This window comes from Quercus suber, unplaced genomic scaffold (genome assembly GCF_002906115.3).
Source record: "Quercus suber isolate HL8 unplaced genomic scaffold, Cork oak 2.0 scaffold_87, whole genome shotgun sequence".
In the NCBI taxonomy this organism is placed as follows: Eukaryota; Viridiplantae; Streptophyta; class Magnoliopsida; order Fagales; family Fagaceae; genus Quercus; species Quercus suber.
This window is the reverse complement of record NW_027069552.1, coordinates 1300946-1311444: the sequence shown is the minus strand read 5'-3', so window position 1 is coordinate 1311444 and position 10499 is coordinate 1300946. Positions and strand designations below refer to the sequence as shown.

Genomic DNA, 10499 nt, shown 5'->3' with positions numbered 1-10499 from the left:
CTAAGCAAAAGTTAGGCATCTTGAAAAAAAGTGAAGAAGAGCTACAAGGAAAATGGTGAACTTACTCCAAGCTAGAGGAAATCCATGAATGAGAATACAAGGGAAGATGAGACTAGCTCCAAGTTAAAGCAACCATAATAAGGAAAAAAAATGTACATGAAAGATGAGTTGATGGAGGAGAATACAAGAAGAGAGAAATGAGAGAAGTGAGGTTTGTATATTCAAACAAGGACATTGATCGAGTTCACTAAAGATGATCGAATTTTAAATTCGTATTTGGACTAATCAATGAAGATGGTAGGTAATTCATGCAAAATTAGTTCAAAGAGAATACACATTGATATGCAAAATCATCTAGATCCATGATCCCTTGCTTCCTTTCTTCAACTCCTCCGAATTTTCTTCAAGTTCCTCTTTGTATTTAAATCATGTTGTGCTCTACTATCTCAAAAATCTTGTTGTGTTTGAAATCTCATTGGTCTAAAGTCTCTTCCAACTTGTTGTGTTCATAAATATTCATTCTTCTCAAAACTCTTGTTGTGTTTGAAACTTCATTGGTCTGAATATCTTTCAACTACCTTCGATCTTCATCTAGAGGAGTTAGGAATTCTAGGAAATTGATGGTCATCCAAAGGCAAAAGATACAAAAAAAAAAAAAAAGAAAAAAAAAAAGAATGAAGGAATGAATGATTTGTTTAAATAAATATGTGCCCCTATAAAAGGGAAAGAATTCAATGAACCCATGGCTTAATCAAATCTTTCTTGTTAATACTCTAAAAAAAAAAAAAAAAAAAAGCTTTTTAGAAGTACAAAAAAAGGGGAGGGAATAATAAAAAATGAGATGTTGACAAAAAAAAGAAAAAAGTTTGTAAGATGAAGATTCAAAAAGAAATGAGGAATTTGAAAATGAGAGATGAAAAAAGAGAAGATAAAGAAAAAGATGAGAAAAGGGAGAATAAAAGAAAATAAGATGGAAGAGAGAGACAAAAAGAAAATGATGATGAGAAGAAGAAAAAAGATGAGAGGATGAAAAAGAAAGGGGGAAAAAGAGAAAGGAGCTGAAAAATAAATAAATAAATAAATGGTGAAGAGACGAAGAGAAGAATGAAGTGACCTGTTGTGTTTGGTTCTATCCTGATGTGTTTGGACCAAACTTCATGTGACCCATCGTGTTGATGAGACCTAATCACTGTGAAAAGTTCAAAAGATTCAAAAAATTTCAAAATTTCAAAGAGGAGTTCAAAACTTCAAGGAGGATGTCACCTAAGAATAGACTTAAAGTTCAAGAGAGAGATTGACACTTAAGAAAAAAGTCATGAATTTCAAAAGTTTAAGGAGAATTTCAAAAGAAAATATTTCAATTTTCAAATATTCAAGAGAAATTTAAAAAATAGAAGAAAATTTTCAAAAATGGATGGATTTGATATCACCTAAGAATAGACTCAAAGTTCAAGAGAGAGATTGACACTTAAGAAAAAAGTCATGAATTTCAAAAGTTTAAGGAGAATTTCAAAAGAAAATATTTCAATTTTCAAATATTCAAGAGAAATTTAAAAAATAGAAGAAATTTTTCAAAAATGGATGGATTTGAATGATGAATTTCTCAAATGATTTTGATTTCCTTAAATAATGAACTTTTCTGAAAATAAATAATCCATGTCTTGAATGATGAATTCCTAGATGTGCGGTATTGAGTCTTTTAATCATTTTTACGATGATCTGATGTCAGATGTGTTGATGTGCTTTTGGCTTAGGATAGTAGCCATTCATGTTGTGTGCCTTTGATTCTAAGTTTGACTCTTTGGTTGATGTTATGTATATGATGTGATGAGTCTTTTTTTGGCTTAAGATAGTAGCCATCCTTGGTATATTCATGATGTGTTGTTGATGTGATGATAACATGATAATATGATGTGATGGGTTTTCTTGCTTAGGATAGTAGCCATTCTTGTTGTGTTTCTTTGATTCTAAGTCCAGGATAAGCAAACTTAAGATCTTTGATGTGGAAGGTATGGGTAGAACCAACACAAATTCCCTAGTGAGTTAAGATTATCAGCATAGAGGAACTCCCCTGTGGGTCCAAGGCACAAAGCAACCTCCCCAAAAGTTGTAAAGAAAACTTTCCCTTTGAGTCGATAAAACCCCCCTTCGTTGGTAGAATTAACATGAAGTCCTCAGCGAACCATGAAGGAAATAGAAAGAATTTCCTCAATGGACCATAAATCTCCAAAGACTTCCTTATAGGTCACAATCAGTCCATCATATTCCCTAGTAAGTTAGGACCATCAATCAAATCCCTAGCAAAATTTAGTATCATAGAAGGACTTCCCATGGGGCCAAAGGCACAACAACAACCCTCTCGAGAGTTGCAAAATAAAATTTCCCTAATAAAGTTGATAAAACTTCCTTATGAGTGGAATCTATAAAGTTGTAATTTACAACTACGTATTTTGTTGGCTTTAATTCCGAGCTAAATTTGATTGTAATTATGTTCAATCTTTTGTACCCTGTATTTTATGTGGGATTTCATTGTAAGGGTTGTATGTGAGAGAGAGTGTGTGAAGACTCAAGGCAAATTAAAGACTGAAGTGTTTTCGTGGGTAACTCGTGACTAAGCATCCCACGAAGTGAAGCATTTGCCTTACACATGACTGGAATGTGAAGAGTCAGAACAGGATGGAGACACCTGGTTTTCGCAAGTGTCTTGTGGGTAAGGCCTTCTCATAAGATGCCCAAGAAACATTCTGTTTTGTCAGATTGTCCTATCTGATACACACTTTCTATACCCACACTATATATACCCACATTACCCACATATGTTAAGGAGTACTTCAGAGAGAAAACCCTAGCCACAAACCTTAAGAGTTAGAGATTGTTATATCCACAATTCTCTACACAATTGCTTGTGGATTTTACTCAACTCCTACCTCTCCATTTCCATACCATTGAGAAGTTGATAGCCCAAACACTTACCACACCCTTTCAGAGTGTTCAGTGATGTTTTGGTACTGCTATGAAGCATTGGAAGAAGTCAGGCTTTGGCAAATGCAATTGGGCGTATTGCGAGATCTGGAGAGCTAGACAAGACACAGTTCCAAGAAGCCTTGTTGGAGTTAGAGCTTAGAGGGCTTAGGTGCATCGGGTAGATTTGAAGGGTCTCTCGTTAACCCATGTATCCCAATTGATTGTCTAGTGGATCGATTACTGCTTGGAGGGCGGCAAAGAGGATTTTTGCCAAGTTCTTCGATTTCATCTTCGATAACACATTGGCGTGTTATCTTGTGTTTGCATTATTCTTCCCTATACTTTTACCTTTCATTTTACTGCTGTGTTATTATGATTAGGGTTAGAGTAGTTTGTTTATTTGTTCGCTCGCATTTACTTTGTTCCACACTTAGTATTAAGTTAGAGTAAAATCAATCGAGCCGTAATTTTAATTTGAGAGTTTAAACAACTCTTGTGTTTTAACACATTTTCAAGCTTTCAAAATCAACGCCAGTCCCCAGTAAGTCCAAAAGAAAAAGAAGAAAGTTCTCCCCAGTAGGCTACACTCCACCAAACTTCTTAACAAGTTCTCTTTCCCCAGTGGACCATCCATCATCCTATTCCTCAGTGAGTCCAAAATCCTACTCCTCAGTGAGTCCATCAACATACTACATAACCCTCAGTGAGTCCATCATCCTACTCCTCAACGAGTCCATCACCATACTCCTTCACAAGTCCATCATCCTACACCTCAGTGAGTCCATCATCCAACTCCTATGTAAGTCCATCAACATACTCCTCCATGAGTCCATCAACAAACACCTCAGTGATTCCATCACCATACTCTTCCGTAATTCCATCAATATGCTCCTCAATGATTCCATCATCCTACTCCTCAATGAGTCTATCATCCTACTCCTCAGCGAGCCTATCACTATACACATTAGTGAGTCCATCACTATACACCTCAGTGAGTCCATCAACATACTCTTCCATGAGTCCATCAACATACTCCTTCGCGAGTCCATCACCATACTCCTCAGTGAGTCCATCAACATACTCCTCTGTGAGCATTACCATACTCCTCAGTGAGTCCATCATCCTACTCCCCAGTGAGTTTTTCCTTACTGTCTCCAATGAGCCATGAAGGAAATAGAAGATTTTTACCTAATGGATCATATACCATCCTACTCCTTAGCAAGTTTTTCCTTACCATCCCTAATGAGCCATGAAGGAAACAAAAGATTTTTCCCCAATGGATCATGTACCATCCTACTCCTCAGCGAGTTTTTCTTTACCGTTCCTAGTGAGCCATGAAGGAAACAGAAGATTTTTCCCCAATGGATCATATACCATCCTACTCCTCAGCAAGTTTTTTTCCTTACCATCCTAAGTGAGCCATGAAGGAAACGGAAGATTTTTCCCTAATGGATCATACACCATTCTACTCCTCAGCGAGTTTTTCCTTATCATCCCTTACTCTTGCATATATCCTCTGGGAAATGAATATGCAATCACAGTAGAAAAGAGGTAGAGTAGAGATAAAGATAGAGACCAAGGTCATCTTAAGGCAAGAGTTTCACTAGAATAGGTAGAGATAGAGATAGAAGATGAGTACCACTTGGAGAAGTTTGGACAAGAGCCCTAAATGGATCCTCGTTTGTTGGGTTAACATGTAGGAGCACCCTTTGTTTTTCTTTTTAAGTGACTTTAGGATAGTAAGTCACTCGCCTTTTGCTAGCAATTGGCAAAACAAGTTTTGGGGTAGTGAACCTGTCGTTACTCGTTTCCTGAGCAACAAAGGTGGGAATTTAGACATATGAATCCCACACAACTCTTTAGAGTTGCACCCTACCCCATGTATGCATGATGTGTGTCGAATGGCACTTTCAAAGTGCCGAATGGAACCTATAAGGGCTTTGGCCCGACGCTCTTTGGGTGATGATAAAACACATCATTTTCAACTTTTTCACTAAAGAATGCATCCTGATTCACGTTCTAATCATCGTTACTTATTTTTAAGCATTCCAACCTCTATAAATAGATACTGGATCTCAAAATTTAGGAGACTCTTTGATGCTCTAAGGGAGACACTTTCTCACACTCTCAAATTTCTCATATTTCTGATCTCCCTATTTGATATTCTCACTTAAGCTAGGGTTTCTAGGTTTCAAAGATAATTGCATAAATTTCTTTGAACCCTAAAATATCCCCTCAAGAAGAAGAGTGCTCCATGCAAGAGGTTGTTTCTTATTAACCTTTTTTTTTTTTTCTTATGTTTCTCTTGTTGTGATGATGCATGTTTATATATATTTTTAGATTAGTTGTTTCAAATATTCATATCATGAATTGTTGATTTATTTTGTTGAAAAATGTTCTTGATTCTTTTTATTATTGTTATGATCTATTCCTTAGTTTCAAAATTTTGCATGTTATCACTTCTTTTTCTCAAATTAAAAATGGATCTGCATCTTCATTAAATGCAGATTTGAATTTTTCTCAAAATAAAAATGGATCTGCATCTTCATTAGATGCAAATCTAATTTTTTTTATAATAAAAACTGATTTGTATCTTCCTTAGATATAGATTTGATTTTTCTTAACATAGCAGATTTTGAAATAAAAATAGATCATGAATGGTTGTTTTTGATGTGTTTGTTTTATTTAGTGCATGTAGCACAAATTTATTTCATGAATGAAATCCTCTTTTCAAGAAATCTTTATCATATTGTTTTTACATATAAGAATATAGATCTAATTTTTCTTTCATGAAAAAACCAATTTTTCTATTTCCTAAAAACAGATATGATTTTTTCATTCATCAAAAAACCACTTTTTTTTTAGTTCTAAAAAACATATCTGATTTTTCTAAACCCAATTCATTTTTTTTTTTTATCACAACAATAGATTTGAATTTCGTTTAACAAAGAGGAGGATGCATTTATAAATAAACTTGTGTGATTTAGTTTTTTAGTTTTTTTAAATTTTTTTTTATATATGCAACATATCATTCATGTCATGCATAAATGGGTACATTGGCCACAAAAGTCTAGAAGACTAGATTCTGTCTGGCCGGAATGGGTGCTTAACACCTTCCCATTCTGTAACCTAGCCTCCGAATTTAGTATCTTTGGATAGGTAGACTTAGACTTTATCTTTATTTTTATTTTGGGTAGATTGTAACTAGGAAAAAAGCCTATGTAATTATTTGGTAGTTTGTAACTAGAAACTAAATCTATTTAATTTTCAATTATTCAAATATGTATTCTTTCTTATTCAATCAATGAAATGGAACAATTCAGTCATGTATTTTGTATTTAGTTTTTTCTTATTTTTTTGTATAAAAAATAAGTGGCAACTCTTCATCACTAACCCAAACAGAGAGGTGTCTTTCAAAGCACTCAAAAATCTCTGTTTTTTTTTTTTTAGAGACACTTTTGCAGTCTCTCACAATCCACTTGGGATTCTCCATCAATATCAACACCTAAAACTTCCAGTGTATTCAGATGAGAGATCATCCTATGACCATGCTCCCTTACTGAAGTACTTTTTGCCATTTTGGTATTATAAATCTGCCTCATAGTTTCTTGCCTAGCAGAACGGCCTTGCTCACCAAACATCTCCTTTAGACTTAGCATTATGTTTGAAGCTAGTTCTACATCCTGCATTTGATGTTGTACAACATTTGAGATAGATGCTAGGATATAGCACTTGGCCATTTCATTAAATTTCTGCCAACGATCATATCGTTGTTTTTCCTCCAGAGGAGCACCTAATGATGGGAAGTTAGGACATGATTGACTAAGCACATACTTGTGCTCTTTAGCAATGAGAACAATGTCCAAGTTTCTTTTCCAGTCAACATAGTTGGATCCAGTAAATTTGTTTTGATTAAGAATAGCAACAAGTGGGAAAAAAGATGCCATGATTAAATCTGAAAATAAAAAACATGAATATAATAAGTAAACCGGACATTATCAATTTAGCATATAAGCATATAGTATGGAATCTTAATAAAACCATAATATAATATATGCAACAACTACCCAATCTATGTCTATAATTTCTTGGTAGCAAGTATATTATAAACATCATGATTGATTGAGAAATATTCTCATTATTAGTGCTATCATGATAACTCTTGTCAAACACTAATAATATGCCGTATTAACTTTAGTCTCTAAGTAAATAATGACATAGCTCTTTTGGGAGGTTAACATTACACTTAGTCTAGTGTACACTATTATCTAGAATCATGTGTAGCCACATTTCATCTCCTTTATAGTGTTTAAACTTGTAGTACCATGAAACAAAACGTCCTCCTTTGGGATCCCGAGGCATATATGCCAAGGCAAGATGCTTGTCCACACTACTTTAATCACATTAGACTGAGATTGAGATCAAAATTGAATTTCATCGATGCTATAGCCTTAAAGTTCAATTTAACATACTTAATATCAAACTTAAACAATATCATAACATCAATATCAATTTTTATCAAATAGTAATTTCAACAACCATGTAGAAAATTGATTGTAGAATCTTCTAACATCATGAAATTACTATCTTTAATTCCAAAACTCACAAAACATGTTATACAAATTCAAAATTGAAGACTGCGCTTTGATACCAATTGTTAGAGCAACATGATTTGTATCGTATACAAAACATACGCAGTGGAAAATTAACGAACAAGAGAGCGTTCCTTGGTGCAGTGAAATTCAAAACCAAAAATTAGAAGTACTTGGGAACACTTTTAATCTTCACTCCAATTCCACTTATGCCCAAGAAGTGTGGTCTCTCAATCAGTTTATATGTATGTGATCAAGAGTGAATAAGAGAAAGGCTTACACTCACACGCACCATTCCATTCAATCACAAAATTCTGTATGTTTCTCTTTTTATATATAACTGATTATCTAATTTGACTAACCTTTTGGGTCATTCCAATTGGGTTTTAGTATGTGGCTTGGAGTGGGACCAAAAGGGACATATAAGACATTAGCCCCAATGGGTTTTGGGCCTTTCAATCAACTCTTGACAATCCCAAAATTACCATTAATTATATTTAATACCATTATATAAATATAATTGCACTCTAGGCCTTATTAATAAATTATTTCCCAAGACTTGATTATACATTCAACTCCTTCATAAAATATTCGTAGTAATACATAGTCATGAATGTTGACTGCCACTTTGAAGATTACTACATCTTAATCCTTGAGTACTTGGTTTAATCCTTTAAGTTATTCATCATATATTTATGAAATCCAATTTTATAAATATATACTTTAGTAACTCCTTACTAAAGTGGTTAGGCCTAACACTCTAAATAACCAAACCCATTAAACTTATCTCAAGGTGTCGATGCCTAGCCTGAACCGACTAAGCGGAAAAGACCGCTGCCGCCGTGCCTTCGTTTGACCACTCGCCGTGGCGACAACTCCTGCACGTGCGGGGCCCGTTAGAGGCCTCTCTCGATGTATATGCATGTTGTTTGTGTAGAGCTTCAGGTGCTCTCTCTCTCTCTCGGTGGAGGAAGGTAGGTCTAACTTTGGCATTATGGAAGGAATCTGAGCCAAATTTCAAGGGATTACCAAAGGTAAGTGGTGTCGCCACCAAATATTGGGCTTTTCTAAAGTGTGATTGGTCACTTGTTTCTAGTTGATTTTATTACTGATTCTAGGCTAAGAAAAAATGGCATTTTTCCTAATCTAATGTGAATGGCAAAAAATCTTGATTCTTTGGTCTGGAAGTTTGGTTATGTGTGGGAAAGATGTTAGGCACCCTAGAATGCCTATCATAAAACATAATTTTTTGGAGATTGGCAGTAAAAACATGATTTTGGCATTGGCTTTCAGGACTTTCATGCATTTGAACTGGTATGGCCCAATATATGCTTTCCTAAGGCATTCGAGCAAAGTGCTAGATTTCCACTGCGAAAATTTGGCGAGAAGTCACCTTACTTTCGCGATGGAAATTAGGCATCGCTAGCCTTAAGTGACATGGATCGTGACAATCACACCAGAAAGGAGCCAGCAGGTATATATATACATATATTATGCACAATGCTAGCACACAGAGTAGGAAAGTAAATGCCTACATCCCTAGGATTAGTGCCCTTAAATCCTATTGTACGATACTATGTATGACAATATGTATGACTTAATGTTGTAATTAATAAAGTTGTTTTATTATTATCTAAAATAATTGTAACATGAATATTTGGACATTATCATTTAGTGTATGAGATGCATAGTATGTGATTTAGTCACAGAAGATATAAATCACAAATTCTTTGTAAACTTAGAATTTTAATTCATAGTTGGTAATGAAATTGGGCATTTTATTTGCGAAGACTTTAATATATCAACTAAGATGATTTGTCTTGATCATGGAAGTTGAGACCTCTAGTTGGTATGTTAATATATTTTAAGAGTTAAAGCATACTAAACTGGATTGCTGTGAGATTTATTATTCTTCTAACAACTGTTAAAATAATAAATCTTACGACTTCTATTTACATGAACTCTTAATCCTAAGAGAATAATGGACCTGATCATGAAGTGTAGGTTGCTTTGATATATCAGGAGTGAGACCTAAAGTCACAATCAAAACCTTAGTATATTATGTAGCCACATTTAGTGTTGATATAATATATATTCTCAAGATGGAATTCATAATCTTTTAACGGAGATATAAAATATTCCCTTAAGATAAGTTTAATAGGTTTGGTTATACAAAGTGTTAGACCTAACTACTTTAGTAAGGAGTTACTAAAGTAAAGTATATATTTGTGAAATTAGATTTCATAAATATATGATGAATAACTTAAAGGATTAAACTGAGTACTCAACGATTAAGATGTAGTAATCTTCAAAGTGGCAGTCTACATTCATGATTTTGTATTACTACAAATATTTTATGAAGGGGTTGCATGTTTAATAAAGCCTTAGGATATAATTTATTAATAAGGCTTAGAGTGCAATTATATTTATATAGTGATATTAAATATAATTAATGGTAACTTTGGACTTGTTAAGAGTTGACAGAAAAGACCAAGACCCATTGGAGCTAGTGTTTTATTTGTTTGCTTTTGGTCCCGCTTCAAGCCACATACTAAAGCCCAATTGGAATGGCCTAAAAGGTTAGCCCAATTAGATAATTAGTTATAAGGAGAGAAACATGCAGAATTTTGAAAGAGAATGAAATGGTTTGTTTGTGAGTGTAGGACACTCTCTTATTCTCCTTTGAATTCACACATATAAACTTATTGAGAGACCACACTTCTTGGGCACAAGTGAGATTGGATTGAAGATTAAAAGTGTCCCCAAGTACTTCTAATCTTTGGTTTTGAATTTCACCGCACCAAGGTACACTTTCTTGTTCTTATATTCTGAAATTTACATAGTACATGTTATCAATTGCGAATGAAGTAGATCCCTTAATTTTCCGCTGCGTATGTTTTGTATGTGATACAAACATGTATTTTTCCAACAATCAAAACCTCA

General features: G+C 34.2%; 1 protein-coding gene across 1 annotated transcript; it reads right to left on the bottom strand.

Annotated features, from left to right (window-relative positions):
- Positions 1-3897: 3897 nt before the first annotated feature.
- Positions 3898-6911, bottom strand: LOC136067848 (uncharacterized). Its single transcript, XM_065774189.1, has 2 exons — positions 6437-6911; positions 3898-4112 (listed from the first exon to the last, which is right to left on the bottom strand). Exons 1-2 carry the CDS (start codon positions 6909-6911, stop codon positions 3898-3900), a joined length of 690 nt encoding a protein of 229 aa, XP_065630261.1.
- Between the last annotated feature and the right edge of the window lie 3588 nt (positions 6912-10499).